This window comes from Sarcophilus harrisii, chromosome 4, assembly GCF_902635505.1.
Source record: "Sarcophilus harrisii chromosome 4, mSarHar1.11, whole genome shotgun sequence".
NCBI classification, from domain to species: domain Eukaryota; kingdom Metazoa; phylum Chordata; class Mammalia; order Dasyuromorphia; family Dasyuridae; genus Sarcophilus; species Sarcophilus harrisii.
The window spans coordinates 14,895,211-14,920,965 of NC_045429.1; the positions used below are offsets into that span (position 1 = coordinate 14,895,211).

At 39.5% G+C, this 25,755-nt stretch overlaps 1 protein-coding gene across 4 annotated transcripts in view; it reads right to left on the reverse strand.

Moving 5' to 3' along the window:
• Positions 1–25,755, reverse strand: part of PATJ (PATJ crumbs cell polarity complex component) — a 329,924-nt gene that overhangs the window by 195,610 nt on the left and 108,559 nt on the right. For all 4 annotated transcript variants that reach the window (XM_031969002.1, XM_031969001.1, XM_031969004.1 and 1 more), the window contains exons 18-21: positions 21,984–22,193; positions 12,061–12,177; positions 8,590–8,982; positions 3,480–3,603 (exon numbers count right to left, since the gene is read on the reverse strand). In XM_031969002.1, coding sequence (XP_031824862.1) covers positions 3,480–3,603; positions 8,590–8,982; positions 12,061–12,177; positions 21,984–22,193 — 844 coding nt within the window. The remainder of the gene's footprint in view (positions 1–3,479; positions 3,604–8,589; positions 8,983–12,060; positions 12,178–21,983; positions 22,194–25,755) is intronic.

Here is a 25,755-nt window from a genome sequence, read left to right on the forward strand (position 1 = left end):
GGGTCACTTAGCAGCCAGTAAAGACCTGTTAGAATTTATTGAGGAGGAGACCAAAATGGTCTTTAGGAAAAGTACTTTAGCAGCTCTGTCGAAGGGAGGTAAAAGTGGGAAGAGATTTGAGGCAGGAAGACCAATTAAATTGCCACTACTCCAGGCAAGTAGTGATGAGAGCTTGAACAAAAGGGAAGCTTTATGAATGGAAGAGAGAGGGATGGTGAGAGAAGGGAAGAACACTATCATCTGGCAGCCTGTTTTGGAGCTAGGGGAAACAAGAGAATGAGCCATCATGGACTGCCCATAGACAAGACTGGAAGCTTGTGACCCAAGATAACTGCCAGGATGGTGGGGCTCTACAATACAAAGGGCAGCAGGGGAGAGGATTGGGGAAATTTTGTGAGTTCAGATTTATACATGCTGAGTGAGATGCCCAGGGGAAATCTGGTTCAAAATGTCTGTCATGTTCCTAATGATGACAATACAGGACAAAGATGAAGGGTGGAGATCTAGAACCGAACATCCCCTGCAAAGAGATGATTGAGCCCATGCGAGGTGAGGTCACCAAACATATGGAGAGAACAGAAGAGTTTGGGGAAGAAGGAACACAGAACTTTGGAGGCCATTCCCAATTAGGAGATAGATACAGATGCATAATGAGACGATAACAGATTAAGAAGAAGCGGTCAGAGAGAGAAGAGGACAGTTAAGAGAATGCATTGTCCTGAAAACCCAGAAAAAGGAAATTACAGGGAAAGGGTAGTCGTGGTGTCCAGTGCTGTGGAAAAAGACAAGAAGGACAATGGACAAATGCTGTACATCCACCAAACATGAAAACAAGATTAATCTCTTCTCTAGGACAAACTCCCTCTGCCAGTTGTCTTGTGAGAGCAGCTCAAAGCCTTTAAGGAGACTCACAGGGCAGAAAGACGAGCTCCTTTCTGTTCCTGCTGCCTCTGTTCTCTTGAGCAAATAAATCACTTAACCTCACTGGGTCTCAGGGATCTTCCTGAGGCTAGACTCTAGCCACTGCGCCATGTGGATGCCCAAAAGAACTATGGCTTACAGGTATTTTCAGCAGTCAAATCAAGAGGACCCCAGGGGTCATGAAAAAGTAAAAAGTAGACAAGAAGCCCAGGAGTTGTGGAGTAAAAGCTATGAGAAAGGAGCGTAGCGACATCAAAAGAGGCAGGGAAGTTCAAAGAAAGGAGATTTTCAGGATGAAAAGCAGACTGATCCTCTGGGGTAAAGGAGAAAAGAAAGCCCTGAAATACAAATATTTTGTGAGGTGAGAATATAAAGTTGGGAAAGGATAAAAGGGAAGAGAATTTTGAGCCTAGGAAAACTTGTGTTCCATTACAAAGGAGGTTCCATAAACACTTGCAAATAAGTTGATAGAAAGTAAGAAATAAACTGAACCACAGCATGCAAAAGAAAGCAGGATTCTTCAAAGTCAGCCAGCTAACAGGGAACTTACAAGTCAATCAGTTCTTCCAAATTTAAACCCAGAACTCCTTTCTCCAATGCTGTCATTGGCTATTCAAGAATCATATACTTTTTTTGGTTGTTTTTGTTTGTTGTTTTTTTAGTGAGGCAATTGGGGTTAATTGAGTTATCTGGGATCACACAGCTAGTTAAATGTTAAGTATCTGAGGCAAGATTTGAACTCAGGTTCTCCTGACTCCATGCTGATGCTCTATCCACTCTGCCATTAGCTGCCCTTCAAGAATCAAAAATTAAGCATTGACTTGTATAAAAGATACAGGGCCAGGATATAATGCCAAATGCAGCGAGCACTCCCTGCCCTCAGGGAGCTTATCTTGTACTGGGGAAGATGAAAAGGATCCAATATGCTCACAGAGGAATAAATACAAACTTTTAAAATGTAAGTATAGATTGGGGCAGGTCTTGCCTATAATTCAAAAGGCAAATCCTCACATTTCTGTAACTGTGCAGGGGGTCTTTCATGAGACTGCTTTTGAATCATTTCAAAGCGTCTGATTTTTCACGACCTCATCTGGGGTTTTCTTGGCAACTTAATAAAGTAGTTTGCCATTTCTTTCTCCACCCAAGTCATTTTACAGATGAGGAAATTGCGGCAAATGGGATTAAATGACTTGCTTAGGATCATACAGCTAGTGTCTGAGACTTTATTTGAATTCATGAGGATGCTCTAAAAATGTGCTATTTTTCTGCCTCATACAACTAAGATGCAATTTTATATACAAAACTCAGTTATAAGGTTATTTGAGAATCATCCTTGACAGTACCTAGCACTGATTCATTTGGTTTGGGAGGGGATACAGAAGGAGAAGATGTTCTGAAGGCATCACATCTCAGGTGTTCTGCTTGTTAACCTGGACAACCATGGACAAGTCAATTTTCCTCTGAGCCTGAGAGGCGCTGTGAGAAAATTCACTTAGCAGACTTTCAAGTGTGTAATGAGGAAGAGGAATTCAGAGAAGTAAAGTAAGATGTATATGAATTAATAGCAAAACTGGGAGAATAAACTACATGGTGGCAACAATAATGAAAATGAAAAGAACAACTAAAAACAAATATGGAATGCTGGGCAATTAGTGCTCATGCTTACTCTACAAATCATGTTATATTTTCCTAACATAAGGTAAGCTACCTAAAAAAAAAGGATCAGGTTTCATTGTCACATTCCCAGTGCTAGACACATAGTAGACACTTTAAACATGAAGTGAAACATCACAGTAGGCTGTCAATTTCTGTGTCATAATAGAATCTCATAATGGCAAATAGTATTAAGATCAATCACACTGGAGGCATCAATAATTTCAGCTCCCTCATTCTCTTCCCAAAAAAAGGTTTTCAAAGAAAAGTTCTCTTTTGGATACAAGAACCAATCTTGAGCCTAAAAAGACTAAGGTGGGTTGTATACCTTAACGGCAAAGTGGAGTTCTTAATGTGTCAAAAATTGGCCCTCACCTAGAGAGCTAGTGCAGCATTTCATAAATGTTTAAACTTTGCTTTCCATATTCATATTTAACAGCTCCATTCCATGAGCTCACAGTATGGTTTAATGGAAACAGGGTTTTTAATATAGATTAGCAGAGATTTATTTATAATTCTCTGATTTTCAGTCCATAGTACTGGCATTAGCATTGTTCTCTAAGAATAAAAAGCTTAATGAGGCAGAAAAACAACAATGCAAGATTGCTTCAAAGCAGAATCTCCACACTCTAAAAGCAAGATGAAAATCATTTGTTTTATGAGCACCTAAACTAAGGTCTATCCAGATGAGGAACTGCCTGAATTCATGAAATCAAATCATGATTTGAATTTGGATGGAATCAAAAGGATTGAAATGATCGAGAAAAGCAGTATATTGAAAAGCTGCTTTGGCAGAAACAAAATTTAAGCAATTGGCCTTCGTGGGCTGTGGTGGATTTTCCTTGGGGGCAGCCTTAGTCTCAGTTGAAATGAATAATTCCGCCAAAATCGCCCAAATCACAAACCTAAATCCAAGCCGCTATTTGTGATGGATTCAGAGTTGTTAAGGTCACCAAAAATGCCTTGGCACATGTCGCCTTCAGAGGAAGTGATGACGGACAGGGAAGCATTCCCAAAATTCTCATTGATCTGGAGAGGAAGAGAAAGGGAAACGTGTTAGAATGATATCATGGGAGAAATAGTGAAAAACTGAGGGGGCCCCCAACCATTGACTGGCAAATAGCAAGTGACTTTTCTTATCTGAGAGAATGGCAGCTTCTGAGGACAAGGACTTTGTTCTCCAGGCACCAAGCTACAATGTCCACAAACGACAATAAAATAATAATAAATTAAAATAATATAAAATATATTATAATCATAATATTATATATCAGTAACCAATGGCCAGTTGGCTAATGGTTTGATGCTTCTTTGAGGCTCATCATGAAGGACAATATATTTTTCTGGGGTATGTTTATATTTATATTTTGAAGTCCTTATAATTAGAATTAATTGGGATTCCTTGGGAAAAGTGGTCTTAAAAGGCTTGCAAACAAACAGGAAAATTATGCATCTTCTAATAATAATGGTGGCAATAACAATAAGAAAAGGGGAGAAGGAAGGAATGAAAAGGAGAGAGACAGAGACAGACTCACAGAGAGAAACAGAGACAAGAGACAGAGAAAAAGTGAGAGTATTTTTCAAAGGTTGCAAAATGCTTTATATATCTTTTCTCATTTGATCTTCACAATCTCTTGTGAAATGAAGGTTGTTATTACCCACTTGAACAAATGAGGAGTCTCAGGATGAGAAGAGTAAGTGACTACCCCTGAGTCACACAGCTAGGAAATGTCTGAGGAGACATATGAACTCGGGTCTTCCAGTCCACATCGGGCACTCCAGCCACTCACCCAAGCCTTTTCAGGAAGAATGTATCATTTCTCCCATTCAGTCTAGGGCCTTATTTCCTCTCTCCTAATCAATTCTGGGACTAACTCATTATCTTCAGAGCCTGTACCAAATATCTGGACCAACAGACTCATTATCCAACTGAATGTCAATGCCATTTTCAATGAGGAAAGAAGAGATGGGTGGAGGGTATGAGTAGACAGTAGCCTCTTTTTAATAACAAAATGTTGCTCTGTGGAGGAACAGAAAATCTAAAATCCATGATAGGAAAGAAAGGGACTCATGATTTAGACATAAAGTGATATCATAAGCACATTAGAAGAACAAAGGATAATCTACCTCTCAGATCTGTGAAGAAGGAAGCAATTTATGATCAGAGAAGAACAAGAAGAGTACATTATGAAATGCAAAATGGATAATTTTGATTATGTTAATCTAAAAAGTTTTTATACCTACAAAACTAATTCAGACAAGATTAGAAGAGAACCTGAAATCTTGGGGGAGGGGGAATATTTATATTCAAAAGTTCTGATAAAGCCCTCATTTCTAGAATATGTAGAGCACTGACTCAAATTCATAAGAATACAAGCCATTCTCCAATTGATAAATGGTCAAAGAATATGAAGGGACAATTTTCAGACCTATGTCTAGCCATAGGAAAAAATGCCCTAAATCACCACTGATCAGAGAAATGCAAATTAAGATAAGTCTGAGGTACTACCTCATATCTCTTATATTAGTTAAGATGACAAGAAACGATAATGACCAATGTTGGAGGGTTTGTGGGAAAAATGGGACACTAATACAATGTTGGTGGAATTGTGAACTGATCCAAACAGCAGTGTCTCTGCTGGGTCTGTATCCTAAAGAGATTATAAAAAAGGAAAAGGGACCTACAAGTCCAAAAATGTTTGTAGCAGCCCTTTTTGTAGGGACAAGCAACTGGAAACTGAGTGGATGGCCATCAGTTGGGGAATGACTGAATAAGTTATGGTATATGAATGTTCTGGGATATTATTGTTCTGTAAGAAATGATCAGCGGGATGATTTCAGAAAGGCCTGGAGAGACTTACACGAACTGATGCTGAGTGAAATGAGTAGGATCACAAGATAATTGTATACAACAACATTATGTGATGATCAATTGTGATGGACTTGGCACTTTTCAACAATGAAATGATTCAGGCCAATTCCAATAGTCTTGTGATGGAGAGAGCCGATTGCATCCCTAGAACTGTGGAGACTAAATGTGGATCACAACATAGTATTTTCACCTTTTTTGTTGTTGTTTGCTTTTTGTTTTCTTTCTCATTTTTCCCTTTTTGATCTGATTTTGTTTGTGCAGCAAGATAATTATGAAAATATGTATAGAAGAATTGCCCATGTTTAACATATAATGGATTACTTGCTGCCTCGAGAGGAAGGGATGGACAAAAAAAAAGAAGCACAAAGTTTTGTATCTTTGCACATATTTTGAAAATAAAAAGCTATTATTTAAATTTTAAAAATTTTCTGACACAATCTAGTACTCTCTGTCCCCAAAGCCAGGGTTTGAGAGATAGAAGTAGAGCCATTTCCCATCAGCATCATGTACTGATGAATGTGGGGGAGAGAATCTTACAGGCCAGAGACACTGAACATTAGAAGTGACCTCTGTGACTTTGGCCAATTCCTTTTACTTCAGCTTCGGCATCTGAAAAATAAGGGGTATTAGATGAGACTGCCTGAAGTCCCTTGCACCTTATACCTAAGATCCTCTGACTGGCCAAGAGAAAAAGCCACTGTTAGGAGGCCAGAAAAGAGTTTATTTTGTTCTAGAAGTGGGAGAAATTGAATGAGGAGCCAACATCTGACAGAAGGGATGAAGAGGAAAAGGAAGATCTTGGAGTACAAGGAAACAATAATAGTTTTGCCAAATAAAATCACAGAAAAATGAGGTCAATTAGCACCATAGAAACCGCCCTGAGGCAAAAGCAGCCTAAATCTCCATTAGTCTCCGTTCTCATCTTCTACGATGACACTCTGGGAACAAAAGCCCGTCTAGGAAATGCAGTTGTAAGCCATCCATGCTGGGCACTGCTGGCAGCTTAGCAAAAATAGCTAAATGTGCTGGAAGCCTTGTGGATTATGACAACATTAGAAGAAATCATGGTTCTATAACCCCTGGCTAAGGAGCATCACATTTACACAAATATTGCCAAAAAAAAAAAAATTCTCAGCAATTAAAAAAATCCATTTGGGTTTGCCATCTTGGGGAATGGAATACTAACCTGAAAGGGCCTGGTGCAGAAGCAGGGGAGGGGGAAAGGGAAGGAGGCCCTATCTTTTCAGATATTTTCTCTCTAAGGAAACATCACACTCTCTGGAATATTGAGAAGGTCACAGGACTGAAGGATCAGAGATTAGCGGCAGCAGGAAGCAAAAGAAGCCATCTAGTCAATCACCCTCATTTTGAAAGAAATGGAAACTGAGTGTTGGCTGTGCCTTCCCTGACAGCCCCAACACACTGCTCTTTAAGAAGGCTTTGGAACACTTCTGGCTCGCTACTGACATGTCGATACTCTTTCATCACTCAGAAAACCCTTTTCCTTCCAATTTCACTCCATTAAAATTGACCATATTATTGGTGCCATCATGGTACCAGGCCCAGGTCATTCTCCCTGTCTTCCACTAACCCTCACCCTAACTGTTATCCTAGAGGGGTTTGACATCCACACGGATCTTCCTTGAAGCAAATTAACCTCCTTCAGTCCATGGCCTATTCCTTCAAGTTGCCTCAGCTATGTCCAGGGGTCTCCCCAAAATGTTCCCCTTCCACAATCCAAACTTTCCATCATTCTACGATTCCTTGTTCCTCATCCCTCCAAACCCCCTATACATTCTCCTCTCAGGAGCTTCTCAGACACTGTCAACACATGACTTTTCTGCTTCTCCAATCTCTGCCCTAGAGTGAGCTGGCTCATCCACATCCCCCTCCACCCTCTGAGGTCTATCAACACTCTTCTCCTGCCAAACCTTAGGTCTGGATTCTCCCCATTCTCCCCCTCCTACATGTTAAGTAGGAGCTGGTAAACAGAGCTGAAGAAAATGACAAAACCATGGTCATTGAGTATACTACAGTGTTTTCTAACTTCACCTGCACTTCACTGTAGCAAAACAATCCTTTGCTTCCTCTCCCCTTGATTCCCTCTCTTTGAAGTAGTTACAGATATGGAAACAGGTACTAAAGGGGCAAATGGCCTGTTCAAGATTATATACTTGTGGCAGCGAGGGGGTACCATTGTACCAGCACCAGCCCTAAAGTCAGGAGGACCTGAGTTCAATTCTGGTCTCAGACACTTAATGCTTCCTGTGTGACCCTGGGCAAGTCACTTAACCCCAACTGTCTCAGTAAAAAAGAAAAAGTAAGATTATATAGTCTTTGGCCAGTTGGAAATCCCATACTCTGATTTCAAACTCAGTGCACCAGGAAATCCATGAGTATTTATGATTCATATTTGTGCCATTCCCCTGCAAACTACACAGGGCTTGGCAAAGTGCAATCTCTGAATGAATGTTTTTGGTTCACAGATTTGTTTATTCAATCATTAAGTACCTATTATGTGCTAGACTGGACTAGATATAAAGGATCCAAAAAGACCCTCCCTGCCTCTATTCCTCTAGAGAGATGGCCTAGGTACATAGACAAAGCAATACAAGTTATTTACAGGGATGGGATGCGAGATACTAACAATGGGGGAAATCAGGAAAGTCCTCCAGAAAGAGGCAGCCCCTGAGATGAGCGTTGGAGGCTGTGACCATGAGCCAACCCCATGTGTGTCTGTCCTCAAATGACCGGTCCAGCCAATCTAATACAAAGAGACTCATCATCCCAGGGGCCTTGGGGGATGTTTTTCCCAACCAAGAAAACTCTCCAACACACCATCTGTCTGTCTGTGAAGTCACCCGGGGCTCTTGGTCGGAGCCGGTGGAGGACGTGCCAAAACTGATGAAATTACAGACCATTGAGGATACAGAATGAATCAAAGATCCCTTGGCTTCCATCGAACCATGTGTCATCTCCCATAAAGCATTAACTAATTCTTCGCAATGGGAAGACATCTCAAAAATGCCATAATCATCATTTAAAGGGAAAACTACCAGAGAAATAGAGGTAGTTTGTAATGTATAGACCCCATGAAGGAAAGGGAGAGGAAGGAGAGAAAGGGATGCGTTAGGATTTCTTACCATTGCTTCACTGTTGTATCTGTTCTGGGCTAGCTCTTGGGAAGTCGGGTGCACCATAGATCTCAGATCATGAGCTTCATAGGCTGCCGGATGACTTAGCCACTGGGTGCCAAAGTGAAAATCCTGGCCTGCAGAGAGAGGATGATCCTTCTTGCCCAGTGTTGAAGAATACAGATCCATGTTCTGAAAGATATCCTGGAAGTCATACACGTCATCCACCAGCATCTCTCTCTCTTCTCCCATTTCCGGTGCTCTGGGCTTCAGGAAAGCGTGCATCTCCCACGCCTCTTGAGTACTGTCGATTTCTTTGGACTGTCCGTGGAATGTCCTTCCCAAGTCAATGAAAGGCTCCTCCAAGTCCTCTTCACGAAGGAAGGAATCATCTCGGAATTCCTACGGACAAATGTGTTGAACATAAACGGAGGCTCTTGAGGCTGTATTTTACATGAGACCGATTTGGGAAATTAAAAATGGCTCTGGCTCTTCCCCCAGCCAAGCAGACCCTGCTTGCTTTCCCTCTTACCACCTGCCAGTGTTTTGCATGTACCCCCTCTGAACAGCGTGTCCTACAAGGGCACTGCAAAAGTACGTCACATCAGCCAGCCCCACACAGTGAGTTCCTAGCTTACCTGCTTCCCAGGAGGGTCACCAACACTAAAAATCAGCGGTGAGAAAAATTTGCCTCGGGCAAGGTGAATTGGTTACTTACAAACCTCCTGTATACATTAACTACCTTATGGCCTGCGACATCAATCATTCTTGTTTTCATTAAATCATAAATGTCACAATAACCATGATCCTGATTTAATTTAAAAATTAAACTTTTCAAAATTGTGATCAAGCTTTGGTCATCCCAAAGAAGGACCAAACGGGTCCAATGGACCATGGGAATAGAAGGCTAACACCCAATACCCAAGTTTTTTTACATTTTGGTTGGTTTTTTTTGGAACTTTTAAAAATTCTTTTTTAAAAAAAAAATTCTTTAATGTAAGAGAAGAGGTTATCTTGGAGGGGATTGGAGAAGGGACACAGCAGTGTTGCATGACAACAGATAAGAACATTTAATTTAGCCTCTCAGTGCACTAAGTACCTGAAAGATAAGTTGGGAATCCAACATGTTTTCAAAAAGGTAGGATTATCTCCCATCATAGTCCCTATCCTTATTCTTCTGCATCAGGCAGTGTGCTCCAGAGGGATCTAAATATGAAAGAGAACTAGCCCCTACCCTCAAGGATGTTATATTCTATGAGGCAGAGACAACAAGATAATATCAGCTAACCCTTATATAGGACTTACTATGTGCCCTCAGGCACCATGCTCAGTGCTTTACAATTATTACCTCATTTGATCCTAACAACAACCTTGGGAGGTAAGTGCTATTATTATTATCTCTCTTTTACAGATGAGGAAAATAGGTTAAATGACTTGTCCAGGGTCACACAGTTAGACTGGATTTACTTGAAGATTTTTCCTGACTCCAGGCAAGGTGCTCTAACCATTGCTTTGCCTAGCTGCCACTAGACAGAAAAATATAAGCAAAACATATTTAAAATATACATGGTCGGGTTAAACAGGCAGGTTTAAGCAGGAGGCTTCTGGTCGTTGGAAGGATCCATGGGACAATGATTTTTTTAAAACTATGGTAACTCTCAAAAACCATCCAAGAAGTAAGAGAGAGGATAGACCCTTGGCACATGGCAAGAATATGTTCACCAAGAAAATTACAAATCCTCAAAGTGTGCAAAACCCACATTTTAGATAGCTTTGCAGTGACCCGGACACATGGCTAATCTCTCTCTAACAGACTTTAAGCTGCCCGGGGACATTAAATGAGATACTCTTTCTAATATTTAACGGCGGCAGTAATGGGTTCAGAGAGAAAAGCTCTTGGTAACAGGTCCATGATGCTTTTCTCAAGCCCTGCCTCCACTCAGTAAGAAACGGCTTCTGAAGATGAATAGCATTTTCTATTGTAAGTGTCATTAATATGAAAGTGCAGGAATAGGAGTTCAGAGAATTTTCTTCCTCTCTACCAATTCTTTTCTTGCCGACAGCTACATAGAATTGCAATGGAATAAATAAGGAACAAGGGCAAATTCCCAAAAGCAACCGGCTTCATCAATGGATTAAGGAATCCAAATGGTGCCATTTTAGAGCCATTTTTCCTCAAATGAGCAGGGACAAAGGATGGGTTTGTGCACTGCAAGAACATAGAATTTTACCTACACCAGCACTCTCATTTTATAGAGGAGAAAAATGAGATCTGAAAAAGAGGGAGTTGTTATGGTATTGTTGGTTCCAGGCAGGGAAGGATGTCAATAATCATCAGTCTTAGCACCTTTATTTTAGAGTAGAAGAAACTGAAATCCAAAAAGGATAAGATTAGGGTCAAAGTCCAACTTTTCATTTTACAGTTAAGGAAATCGAGGCTCACAGAGAAGAAATAACTCGATTGAATCTAGTCTTGAACCCAAGTGTCCTGACTCCTAGGGCATCACGTCTACTGCCATGTTGCCTTCCTCAAAATTTCCATGGTAAGGTGATCTCTAACAGGACAGTGAAAGGGGACTGTTTTCTTGAAGAGAGCTCCAGTTTTGTAGCACAACAGCGAATAGCAAGAGCAGATGCAATGCAAAATAAGTTGCCCATTTGGCAAGATGAGTATCTCTAGTTTCATGGGGAATGACCATATGATCCTTCTCATCACTAACATGTATGACGTGCTTCTTATCTAAGATCTCATCTGAACTATGAATATCTGGTTCTGAAAAACAAGATGATTTTATGGGTTGCCTAGTTACAGAATTTCCTAAAAGGAAGGGCATATATCCCCATTGTTTCATGTTCTCAGCATACAACACAGTGCCTGACATTTTTTTTTTTCTTTTACCATACTTATGCTTTCAAGGGTATAGGCAACTCCTAGATAAAGAGAAAAAAAAAAAACATTAGAGCCAATAATGCATTTCAACACCTCTGTAATTTAGTCTTAAAGAACTGGGAATAGGGAGAAGTTTGGTGATGTACCCAAGAACAAACAGTTAATATGGATGACTTAAATCCAGATCTTCCTGACCCTCTAACCATTATGCTACACAGCCTCTCATGTGTAGTAGACAATTGGGACTTTAGCAAATGCTAGTTAACTGATTGAATCACCACAGGATTCTGTTAAGAGGTAGTAAATCGATCTTGGTCAATTAAAAATGGGCTTATTAAGCATACTGCTTTGGAGCAAAGCTAAGGCAACCTAAAAGGCAGGACTTCCACCTTCGAGAAAAGGGATTAAGGTTTTAGGAAGGTGGCTTAAATCAGGGCTTAATAGATCCCACTTCCAAAAAAAAGGAGCCATCGATTTGCATCTATACAGGAATTGTGGGGAAAGAACCAAATGAGATGAAACTTCTTCCTTTGTAAAAGTGTCCAGAGGTAAACTTGTCTATTGAAACAAGAAACTTAGCTGTTCCCTACCGAGGGAGCTTCCAAGATCAGAGGGGAGTCCATTGCCTCCATGGGTCCTGAGTAATCCGGTGTTTCTTGAAAAGCAGTTGGTTGTGAGATACACGCATTCTCCTCATTACCTTCAACCTGGAAAGAAAGCAAGAAATGTGTGCGATTAAAAAAACCAAATAAACAATGGTTTCAAACACTTTTGAGATTGAATCTCAGTCTTCCCAGTAAGCAAAAGTACTTGGGATTTCTCAATAGTGAGGCCCTCTGTAATGTAAACACACAAGGAAGGAGAATTAATGTCCCAAACAGGAAATGTATCAGTCCTCAGAAATGATAGGACAAGGAGCTAACCTAAAAATTAATATTTGAAAGGATGTAAGGTTTCCACCTGAAACTGGGGAGCACCCCTCAAAAAAAAAAAAAAAAGATTCCAAAAATCATTTCGGATATTTATTCTAGCTGATAAAAAGAAAGTCTGCAAATGTAACAAAATAGAGACTTTTTTGTGGAAATAACTGGAGACAAAGCACATGACCTTTGGAGAACAGATAAACAAACCATGAAACAGGAGAGAAGTGATAAATGTGATGACTCAAACAATCAGAAAGACTCCTATAGTTCATAGGAGAAGAGTAAAAGTAAGGAGAACAAGAAAAGAAACAATATACACAATGTTTACAATGATGCAAATGGAGAGAAGCACAAAACTATCAAAAGGGAATGTTAAAAAGTTACAAGCAAGTCTCAAAGAGGAAATATGCAAAGAACCGCAACCACACATATACAATCAGAAAGACTCCTATGAACTGGTGAAGAGTAAAGTAAGGAGAACAAGAAAACAAACAATATACACAATGATTACAATGATGCAAGTGGACAGAAGCACAAAACTATCAAAAGGGAATGTTAAAAAGTTACAAGCAAGTCTCAAAAAGGAAATATCCAAAGAACCTCAACCACACACATACTCTTTGCCGTGGTGGGAGGCCACAGGGATGGAATACTACATATACTGTCAAATACCTTTTCTATATATTCATCAATTTTACTGATGTTTTTTTACTGTTTTTTTCTTGTTAAAATAGTCCTTGTTATCGCTCTCTTTTTTTTCTTGTTAAAATATTTTGAGAGGGGAGAGGGGGGAAAATACAAGGAAAAATTTAGGTAATGTAAAAACAAAAGATTAATAATTTTTTATAGAATGTTTATTCTGTCTTCTCATTTCATCACTTATAAAATTCCGACTTTGATCTCCCCAATTCTACCACAATCAGAAGAGCAGAATCTCAAACACAGAAGGGTTTTCCAGGTCCAGCTTATCCTCCAGCAAGATAAGCAAGCTTATCTATTCCAGAAGATACTTATGAAGAGAGTATCCTGGTACTGCCTAAAGACCTTCAATGAGGAGGAGCCCATCACCTCTCATGGCAGGCCATTTCACCCTGTAGTAGCCCTCATTGTTAGATCACTTTTCCTCATATTAATGCTAAATCAGCTTTGCTCTGATCCATACCTCCTGCTTCTGCCTTCTAGGGTCAAACATAAAAAGCCAAACAATTCCTTCACATGACTGCACCTTACCATCTCTGGCCATCTCTGCCCCCTGGCCCCTAACCACAGCAAATCTGCTTCCCAGACTAAACATCCCATATCACTTTGGCTAAGCCTTCCACAGCATTATGTCAAGGCTTTCCCCGTCCTGGCCACCTACGTAATGATAGTGTCCTGTAACCAAGGGTTGACCCCAGCCAAGGTCAAAAACACCGTTACTGCCTTTTGCTTGGAAGCCAGGCTTCTCTTAAAGAAGCCCAGGGTCACACGAGTTTTTCTTGACCTTCTATCTTGGAAGCAGCAAGATTGTTAGAGTAAGACATGTAATATAGCAGACAATCCTGCCGTGGATATTTAATGTTGGACTCCCAGCTCAGTTATTTAACCTGCCTCCATGTAACTCCTTTGGGTGAGCCTTGGGAGCCCCAGTTTTGGGAGACAAAGAAAGGTCCTTTTCCAGCCCACACAATTGGCCTTCCACAGTCTCCCAGTCAGCTTCTCTCCCTGTTTCATTAACATGTGTCTTGTCTCCTCAGATAAATGCTAAGAGCCAAGGAGTGAGATCCCAGACCTTCAGTCACATTTCTTTTGCAACGTCTGCAAGCCTATGTACAAGGAAGCATCGGACAGACGTTCCTGATTAAATGCAGGAAATGGGAATCTTTAAAAGTATATATTTTTCAAATATAAAGATGCCAGAAAAGACCCACTGTGGGCCGGAGCCAAGAGGCATCTCACATCACAGCTTGTAAACAGCTAGCTGGGCCAATAGCACCGTGACGGGAGGAGAGCTCCCTTAGCAGGAAAGAGTCACCACGCTGACCTCTCCCCCACTTGCATCGTTGCCCTCCCAAGCTCATTGGCAGCTGAGGCCTGAAAAAGGAACGCCTGGGGAGCTTCCACCCCACAACTGGCAAAGCCGTCAGCGAAAGGCTTGGGAGCCCGTGGTTTGTGCGTTCGCCCTTCTGCCAGAACCAGCGGGACATCGTCTTGCCTGGCTCAGGCCAATTCCTGATCTTTGTTTTTCTTTAAAACAGTCTGGGAGTCCCCAGCTGGGCCTCCTCTCAGAAAGGAGAACACGAGTTCTAGAGTTTCCCTGCCATCCCCTGTCTTTACATGTCCGGGAAGCTAGTCGGACAACAAAGAGACAGGGAGGTCTGCAGGCCACAAAGAGGCGCTCATCACTTTGGAGTAAGAAGAAGCCTGCTTCGAAGGAAGCCTCGAGGTAGCTCAGATAATAAGCATATTTTGATAGATTAGAATCTTTAGAGCTAAATTCAATTAAATGAGCAATTATTAAGCAATTGCTCTGTACAATCAAGCAATCATTAAGCACCGACCGCATGCCAGGCTATTCAAAGTACTATGTTGGATGTTGAGCATTAAAATGAGTTAAATGATCCCTGCCCCCAATCAAGGAATGGTCCTTATAGGAGATGGCATGAGCAAAGGTAGAGAGAAGGGAAAGCAGAAGCCATGTTCAAGGGGAAGAGAATTATCCAGTCGGACTTTAATATACTGTAGACAGCAAAGTATTTTATTGATCAATGAGTATTTACCAAGAATCTCCTGAGGAGCCAGGTGGTACAATGGGTACTTAGAAAAAAGAAAGCTCTTGCGCAGAAACTAAGAAAAGTGTGAGCCTGAGCAAGTCATCTAACCTCTTTTTGCCTGTTTCCTCATTTGTAAAATGGAGATAATGATGGTCCCTACTTGCAGAGTTGTTGTAAAGATCCAATGACTTAACATCGGTAAAGTGCTTCGCGAATTGTAAATGCTAGCCATTATTATCATTAACCAGACAAAAGGCAGAGGGGTTATGCACTAGGTATAGATGCACAAAGAGAAAATGAGAAACAATCCTGTCACCTCAAGGAATAGCCATTATAAAGAGGGAGAAGCCATGAAGTGACTGGAGGTCTAGACAAATTCCAGACAAAACAGCCATGTAATAATCTTAGGGAGGGGGATGAATATCAGCAGCTGGGGAGATCAAGACAGCAAGCTGGACACACCCTAAGGAGTCCAAGCTATTAGTGCCCACTCAGTGCGGCCATGTACGAGAGGTTGATGGATTTGATCTTTATACTGCAGCCAAAAGTGAGACACTAATGAATTCTGAGCAGAGAAATGACATAACCAGAATTAAAGATACAAAAGATTCCAATAGTATGAAAGATGAATTAGATGGAATGGAGAAGTTGGTGATTGGAGGCTGGAAAAACTTATCAGGAGGACCCAAAGATGCAACAGAAGACTAGTTGGACCCCACTTAGGTCCATTTGACTGAAGGTCAACCAATTAAAAGGTAAGGTTAGAAATAAGATTTTTGATCTGATTTTTCTTGTGTTACATGGTATTTGTGGAAATATGTTATTGAAGAATTGCACATTTAACATATATTGGATTACTTGTCGTCTGGCGGAGGGAGTGGAGAGAAAAATTTAGAACACAAGGTTTTGCAAGGGAGAATGTTGAAAATTATCCATGTATATATTTTGAAAATAAAAAGCTTTAATTTAAAAAAAGAAAAGAATATGATTATTTAATTAATAAAATGAATTAGCAATTACCTCCACAAAATGAAGCCACACACATTTACGTGAATTTTATATAGTCTCAGAGAAACATCACAGGTGGCTAGAGGAACCTATCAAGTGAGAGCTCTCAGTGAGTTTCCTAATTTGGGAGGTTGAGTAACAGAGGATAAGGGGAAGAAGGGAGGAAGTTCTTAACTTTAGGGTTGTAACTTGTTGACCTCGTTGCTTCAGGAGCAGCTAAAGAACAGGTTTCTTTTAGTTTTTCTCTAATTAATTAATCCCCAAAATACCATCTTGGTGGGGTAAGAGATCTCAAAGATAGTAGAGGCCCTTCACAAGGTATCAGGAAGCTTTTCCTATTGTTGAATAAAACACAGATTGGAGTATGTCTATGTATATAACCCGGTAATTACTATTTTGGGGGAAGAGAGTATTTTACCAAAATCCACTGAATATAGATTTTATGCATTTCCTCCGCAGAGGCTATTGAAGTAATTCAAGGAGATGGTAAAGTAAAGGACCTAATTCATTATGGTCATGGCATTGAGAAGAGAGAATTAATCAATCAACCATTATTATGCACCTACTATGTGCCAGGTACTGTGGTATACACCAGAATTCCTATCTGTGATGGATGTTTGACTTAGACTACCTATTTACAACCTTATTTCTCCCTCCCCCATATTTAGGGCAAAGTTTGAAGATAAGTTCAGACCAATGAGAAACTATTTCTAAGCACCAGTTAGTGAACCTGAGCAGAGCGAAGGAAAAGTCACTGTTGCCTATAGACATTTAGAAATAGAAAACTTCCCTCTCTCCATTCATCTTCATACAGACACACAGACACACAGTAAGATATACAAAGTAATGGAGGTCCTCTAGGCAGTTGGAAATGAAGGTCAATTCCATTAAAGACAGGTCACAGCCAGAGACAGAGATCTCACAGTTGATGCCACGAATGAAAAAAATAGTCACATGAAGAATGTTGGGGCAAGGGGGAAGTGTTACAGATACTGACAGATGGGCCACGGAGGAAAATAATGGAAAACATGAGAGTGAAAATTCAGGTTAAATGACAAGAATCTAAAACTGAGACATAGAAAGAAGGGGGGGACAGAGAAGTAAAAGGAAAACTGCAGATTATGTCCAAAGGCAAGGAAGGACTTCAGGGAAATGCCATAGGGAAAAGCTAAGAGTACTAAATATTACAGTAGCAAAGGAAGAAGAAAATGGGGGAGGGGAAGGAATTGCTAGTTTTAGTCATGGGGAAGGAGGAAATAGAATAAGCTTTTATATAGTGCCTACTATGTGCCGGTCATTGTGTTAAACAGTACAGACATCAAGAAAAAACATTTGTGGCAAAGCCAAGATGGCAGATTAAAGGCAAGAATGCACCTGACCACTCCCCCAAACTGCTCCAAATTCCTTTAAATAATGACTTTAAACAAATGTTAGAGTGTCACAACACCCAAAAGGACAAAGTAGAACATTTTCCATCCAAAAGCAACTTAGAAGGCGAGTAAAAAAGGTCTGTGATACTAGGCAGGAGGCTAACAGGTAGACCTGGTGTAGACTGCACTGGGCAGCCCAAGCCCCAGTGCCAGCATCAGTCCCAGCACCAGCATCAGCTCCAGAGCCAGCAAAGCATAACTTTGTTGCTTTAGCTTTTACAGCTATAGTGGGATGAACTTTTAGGGCAGAAAAAGAGTGCTTGTGGCCACATTTCTAGAAGGCTTTCTGAAAATAGTTACACAAATCTCTGAAATTTGGGACAATACACTCTCCACCCTGGAAACAAAGCCCCATTTTAACAAAGATTTAAAAGAAAAGTAATAGTATAGGAAAAGGAGCAGACAACAAAAAAAGCTTCTGATCATAGAAAGTAATTATGATGACACTCAGAAAATAATAAAGTCAAAGCTCCTATATTCAAAGCCTCCAAGAAAAATTAAAATTTGTCTCAGACTATGGAAGAGCTCAAAAGGGATTTTGAAAACTAAATAAGAGAGAGATAAAAAATTAGGAAAAGAATTGAGAGTGGTACAAAAGAAAATACAAAAAGCTAATAAGAAGGCTGCCTGAAAAGGCAAAATTGGTTAAATGGGAAAGGAGGTTCAAAAGCTTATTGAAGAAAATAATTCCTTAAAAATCAGAACTGAGCAAATGGAAGCTAGTGATTTTGTGAGACATCAAGATGCAATAAAGCAAAATAAAAATAAAAATTTAAAAATACCAAAAAAATGTGAGATATCTCACTGGAAAAACAACTGACTTGAAAATTAGATACAGGAGAGATAATTTAAAAATTATTGGTCTACCTAAGAGCCTAAATATCATCTTTCAAGAAATTATCAAGGAAAAGTGTCCTGTTATTCTAGAAGCAGAAGGTAAAATAGAAATTAAAAAAAATCCACCAATCATCTCCTGAAAGACATCCCAAAATGAAAACTCCCAGGAATATTATAGCCAAATTCTGGAACTCCCAAGTCCAGGAGAAAATATTACAAGTATCCAGAAACAAACAATTCAAGTACAGTGGCGCTATTGTCAGGATAACAAAATTTAGCAGCTTCTAAATTAAAGGACCAGAGGGCTTGGAATATGATATTCTGGAGAGCAATAGTACTAGGATTACACCCAACCATCACCTACCTAGCAAAACTGAGCATAATGCTTTGAGGGAAAAGATGATATTCAAAGAAATGGAGGATTTTCAATCATTCATCCTGAAAAGACCAAAGTTAAATAGAAAATCTAATTTTCAAATACAGGAAAACAATAAGGAAGTAATCAGGAAAGTGATATCAAGAGGGACTTAACAGGGTTTATCTGTTTATATTCCTACCCGGGAGGATGACACTAATAACTCTCAGAACCTTCTCATTATTATGACAGCCTAAAGGAGTATATATAGACAAAGGGCACAGGTATGAATTGACTCTGAAGGGATAATATCTTTTTAAAATCTTGATATTAAGGAATGAGAGAAGAATATACTGGGAGAAAGTAAAAGAGAGAAGTGCCATAAAAATTTTCTGCCATAAAAAAAGAGGCAAGAAAAAGTAGAGGGGAAGAGGAGAAGAGAAGAAGAGGACTGAGTGAATCTCACCCTCATCAGAATTGGCTCAGAGAGGAAATAACATACATTCTCAATATGAGTATAAAAATCCTAGAGGAAAATAGGAGGGAAATGAGATACAGAAAGGGGGGGGGGGGGGGGGGCGATAAAAGAAAGGGCATATTAGGGGAGGGAGACGTCAGTAGCAAAACATATTTGAGGAGGGACAGGATAAAATGATAGAGAGAATAGAATAAATGAAGGGAACTATAATTAACAATAGTAATTATAAAAAGAATTTAGAATAAAATTTCTCTGATAAGGTCTTATTTCTCAAACACAGAGGGAACGGAGTCAAATTTATAGAAAATAAGAGCCATGGCCCAATTGATAAATGGTCAAAAGATTTGATCCATGCCCAAAGGGCATATCCTCTGATCTAACAACTACTACTAGACATGAATACCAAAAGAAAAAAAATGTTTTTAAAAATACATAAAAAAATATTTGTAGAGCCTCTCTTCTCAGGACAAAAAATTGGAAACTGAGGGGATGTTCATCAATTGGGCAATGGCTGAATAAGTGACTGTCATGGAATATTACTGTTCTATGGGAAATGATGAGCTGGATGCTCTCAGATAAAAATCTGGGAAGTCCTCCATGAATTCAAGCAAAGTAAAATGCACTATATACAAGGTAATAATAGTAATGTTCTGGGATGACCAGCTATGAATGACTTTGCTATTCTCAGCAGTACAATGACCCACAACTATTCTGAAGGACTTATGATGAAAAATCCTATCCATACCCAGAGAAAGAACTGATTGTGTCTGAATACAGATTGAAGCATACTCTCTCTCTTTTTTTTAAACTTTATTTTTCTTGAAGGTTTTTTTTTTTATTAGGGTGGGAGATCTATGTTTTCTTTCACAACAGGACTTTTATGGAAACGTTTTACATAACTTCACATGTGGTTTCTTAATGGGAGTGAGGGAGAGAATCTGGAAGTCAAAAGTTTTCAAAACAAATGTAAAAAACCTGTTAAATGTAATTGGTGAAAATATTAAATAAATAAATTTAAGAAAAAAAAATTTATTCCAAAAAGCTGTCATTCTATCAGTAGACTCAATACACATAAGTGCATACAAAAATAAATATGTGGGAGGTTGAGAGGGGCAGGTAATAGTTGTTGAGGGAATTGGGAAAAGCTGTGAAGAAGTCATATTGCCCTGAGTAGAAAAGATACTCTTTCAAGAAAATGCTGTTTCATTTTGTGTAAGCATCTTGCCAGGGATATAGCTATTGTTCGGTTATTTTTTTTTAGTACTATCCAACTCTCCATGAGCCCATTTGGGTTTTTCTTGGAAAAGTTATTGGAGTTATTTGTCATTCCCTTCTCCAGCTCATTTTACAGATGAGGAAACTGAGGCAAATAGAATTAAGTAACTTGACCAGGATCACATAACTAGTAAGGATCCAGTAAATGGATTTGAACACCTGATGATTTTTCCTGATTCCAAACCTAATCCTCTGTCTACTGTGCTAACTAACTACCCCAGCATAAATTAACTACCATAAAATACTTGCTGACAGAATGTGTTGAGTGGTGAGAAAGCAGGGGTATCAGATATCGACAATTTTTCCAAGATGTATGTGACAGTAAGGGAGCAGAAAAATATGGAGTGAGAGCTAAGGTCAAGGCAAGAGTTGTTTTTTTTTTTTTAATATTGGGAAGCATAAACACATTTATAATTAGATGGCAGGGAACTAGCAGAGAATAAAAGAATAGAAAGCGAGAAAATTAATTCTGGCATCCTCAGTGTAGGAAAGAAAAAAAAATATTAATAAGAATAACAACAACAACAGCTAGTATTGAAGAATTCTAAGGTTTGCAAAGGGCTTCACAAATCTTCTCTTTGTATTCTCAGCACAACCCTAGGAATTTGGCCCACTTTACAGATGAGGAAATGGAAACTAAGGGAGATTAACTGATATGCCCAAAGTTACCCAGTTATTGTCTAACTCTATAACCTTTTCTATACTGCATCTACCACCTAGCAGCCTCAAGATCTGAATGCATTATCACTGGATTAGTGATAGATGGGAAAGTGAGTCAAAAGGCAGAGAAGTTTTCATGTCAGAGGGCAGCCATACTGGTAAAGTAGTAGGCTAAGTCATCTGCTAAAAGCAATGGAATTAGGGATGAGCATAAAGGTAAGAAGAGAAATAAAAAGATTTTGGGAGACTGGGGAAGGGGAGAAATAAAAAAATTCGGGGAGATTGCTGTGGAAGATGAAACTAAGAGAAGAGCTGAAAAATTACTATTGCTAAGAGAACAGCAGGAGTCCAAGTGAGGAAAATGAACTATAGTTCTAAAAAGATCTATGGAAATCTTGGATGGATCTTAGCACATCCTGAATGAACAGTCCTATTGGTCATACCCAATTCAGAAATCACTTAGTGGCAATGTGATAGTTACATTTGTTCACATATACAAAAGGTATCTCAGAGACCACCTCATGTGGCAAGCCAATGCTGCTCCTCCTCCCAGCTGTTCACTCTCTCCTCCCCAGGATGGGTATGCGATGGTCACCATATTTGAGGACTGCTCCGTGTGTCCTTTCTCTTACCTGGTGCATACAAATGCAGCCTCCATCTCTCACCTAATTGCTGCAGGCTCCTCTGAATCCAACACAAGAGCTCAACACATGAACGCAGATCCATTGTCAAAAGAGGGTTGGGAGTTAGAGTTAAAACCCAGTGAGGAGCTCAGCAATAAAGAAGACTCTTACCACCAAAGGCTTGCAGATGCCCAAGGTCACTCTGCCCGGAGGCAGAGACTTTAGAACTTCCACAGCTTCAGTGAGCGTGATATCCTCCAAGGAACGATCATTGACAAAGACCAGGCGGTCCCCCGGCAATAATTCCCTACCACGTTCAGCTTCACTGTTGGCTACCAGAGAGCGGATCACAATCACAGTCCGGGTCGGGTCTAAAGGATCCTGAAAAAAAGAGTCAGAGAAGAAAGATGTCACCTTGGTATTCATCAATTCAAAACAAATAATTAATGAGCAATTGACAAGTGCCAGGGCATACAAAGGCAAAAATAGAACTAGTTCTAGAAAGCGCTTCCATTCTACTAATGTTATTATAAAGTACATACAAAGTCATATAAATCATTTAAACCTTTATTTGATATGTGCTAGAAAAAAGAAACATGGAGTATGATGAGAATGCTCACAGCCTTTGGGAATTTTTCTATGACTTAAGATACAACAATAAACAATAAAGATTTATTAAGGATCTGCTCTGCACCAGGAATTGTAAATGCTGGTGACATAAAAAAGAGCAAAACACAGCCCCTGCCCTCAAGGAGTTTACAATTTAATAAGTGAGAAAATAAATATTTAATCAAATATATACAAAGCAAGCTACCTATGGGGTAAATAAAGAAAAAATTAGCAGAGGGAAGGCAAGCAAAATTTGAAGACGGTTTCTTGGAGAAGGTAAGATTTGGGATTAAGGGATGTCAAGGAAGCCAGTAGGTAGAAAAGAAGAAGAATACATGGATAATAAGGGGCAGCCATAGAAAATTTTCAATCTGGAGAGAAAGTGTCTTGTTTGTGGAAGAATGAGGAGACCACTGTCACTGGATTAAAGCACATGTGGTGAAGATTAAGGTGTAAGAAGACTGGAAAGGTTGGGAGGGGGAGATTGATGGCTCTCTGAGAGAGATAAGAGATGAGAAACATTACTATAGAAAAAAAAAATGACACAATACCAGCTCCATATCAAACCCAATTTTACCAGGTCTTTTACTTGATCAGACCCTATAAAACTAGCTCATACCAAACACAAAGAAAAACCAGACACAGCTAATGCAGACTTCCCCACTTTGAAAAAGATGCTACTTATGACCGAGTCAACAATCAGCCAGGAAGCAGCCCTGTCTTATTCAATTCCTTTTTGTTTTGATTACTTTATTACAGGGCAACTACATTGGAAGCTGGAAAGATTTAGTAACTCAACTAGTAACAAGTAACTCCAATGGAGCAATCAACAAGTCTTAATGGAAACCTTCAAAATAAGGGATCAATCTTTTCTGTGGCATGGACCCCTTGGAAGGCAGATCAGGGAAGCCTTGGACTCCTGCTCAGATTGTATTTTAAATTTAGAAAATAAAAACACACATGGCAATGGAATCCATCCAGATATAGTGGTTCTGTGTCTGAATTACAAGGCTATTGGATTAGGAAACTGAGAATCTATGATGGGGGAAAGGTTAGGAAAAGGCAATAGAAAGGAAGTAGACAGGACAGTTTAAAGCAGTCAAGCAATCCTCAAAGGACTGAATCTCCTTTTTTTTATGTGTTACTTTGTGATAAATCTCAGCATACAGGTTCAAAGCTCTGCAAAGGATGGAACCTTATCTAAAACCAAGGGGTCACGTGATGAAAAATAGTCTTCACCTTCAGAAAGAAAACTGATGAGCTCTGAGTGCAGACTGAATCACATTTTAAAAAAAACTTTGTTTTTATTATGTGTTTTCTTTTGCAACATGGCAAATATGGAAATATTTTGCATGATTTTACATCTATAATCAATAGCCTACTACTTGCCTTCTCAAGGGGGAGAGTAGGGATGGAGGGAATTTAGAACTCCAAATTTTTAAAAATAAACGTCAAAAAAAATTTACATGTCATTGGAAAATGTTTATCCAAATGATTAAAAAGTATTTAAAAAAAGTAAAACCAATGGAAATTGTTCCTTAGAAAAATGTCCTGAAATCTGACTCTTCTTCCTTGCATCAGTAAGTCAATTTTGATGCAGAATCTTGGCGATCTCTAACAAGTCTTAATGGAAACCTTTAAATATCTATAAGGGATCAATCGTTTTTTCTGTGTCATGGACCCCTTTGGAAGGCAGACCAGGGAAGCCTCAGACCCTCTGCTCAGATTATATTTTAAATTTAGAAAATAAAAATACACAGGATTAGAAAAGATATCAACTATATGGAAAACTACCCAAAACATGAAAATAGCAAGATCCTAGACCCCCAATTAAAAAGCCCTAATCCCCAGGGATAAATAAGTCTTAGACACTCATTTAAAGCCAGGTTTTCTTGTGGGGGTATCAATACACTCATGTTTTCAAGTAGAGGGAGCTCTTGGCTAGGCAGAGAAAGGAGCTGAAGGGAAAATGGCAGGCAGGTGTATCGAGGGCCATCGCTGCAGTAATATAAAGGACCTGTCTACTCAGGTCCCAGCCACCATGAATCACAACACACTTTGCATGCTGAAATATGAAACCATTCCAGTTGAGGCTTGACACAGTAATAAATAAGCTCGACAATTATCTCTTTAATTTAAGGTGTCAGTTAGTGACAAAAGACTTTGGAATCTATCCTTTTTCTCAGGAGGGAAAGGGGGATGACAAACTACCTTACAGGTTATACCTCCCTGTGCTCTAACTTTGTGTATACTGAAAAGCAGGAAATGCTTTCTTAGAGGAGAAAGACAGAGTGACATGGGGAGATTTAGTCTTGGAGCATGAGTTCAAGTCCAGCTTGATAAATCCTGTTCTGTGACCATAGGCAAACGACTTTAAACCTTCCAATGAAATTATGTGTAGGCCGATGATCAATTCTGATGAACCTGGCTCTGTTCAACAGCGAGGTGACCCAGGCCATTCCAATGGTCTTGGGATGGAGAGAGCCATCTGCACCCAGAGAGGGGAGTGTGGGGACTGAGTGTGGATCATAGTATTTTCACCTTTTTGGTTGCTGTTTGCTTTTTGTTTTCTTTCTCATTTTTTTTTTCCTTTTTGATCTGATTTTTCTTTTGCAGTGTGATAATTGTGGAAATATATATAGAAAACTTGCATATGTTTAACACATATTGGATTATTTGCCTTCTAAGGGAGTGGGTGGAGGGGAGGGAAAAAAAATTTGGAACACAAGGTTTTGCAAGGGTGAATATTGAAAACTATTTATGCTTATATTTTGAAAAGAAAAAGCTTTTTAAAAAATCATGTCTAGTTAAAGTACTCTCTAATGACTAAAGCACTAGGAAGGTGTATTTTATTATTATCATAGAGAGGGGATAAGGAGTTTGGGAGGTCTATTGGAAACTTGTGACTTATCAGAATGGGGAAGCTATGGAACTCCCCTTACCCATTCAGATCAGCAACCTAGAGTGGTTGGGTGGGGAACACAAGGATGAAAGAGAAGGATTCTGGGGAGTAGCCCTTACTAAGAGTCAGAAAGAGAAAATGTATGAGGTAGATCTTGAACACAAACCTTCCTTACTTCTATCCACGATTCCTTAATAATAATATTTACAGTAAAAAAAAAAAAAAAAAAAAGTAATCTCAAGCTCCTGATAATGAATGTTAAGTTCCTGGTGTGTTCATAGCCCAGAACTCTGCCCCTGGTTATCTGTGTGGCCTTAGGAAAACCACTTCTTATATGTTTAGGAGAATTTGCACTTTTTAATCTATATTGGATTACTTGCTATCCAGGGATGAGGGGAGATGAGGAGGGAGAGAGAAAAATATGGAACCCAA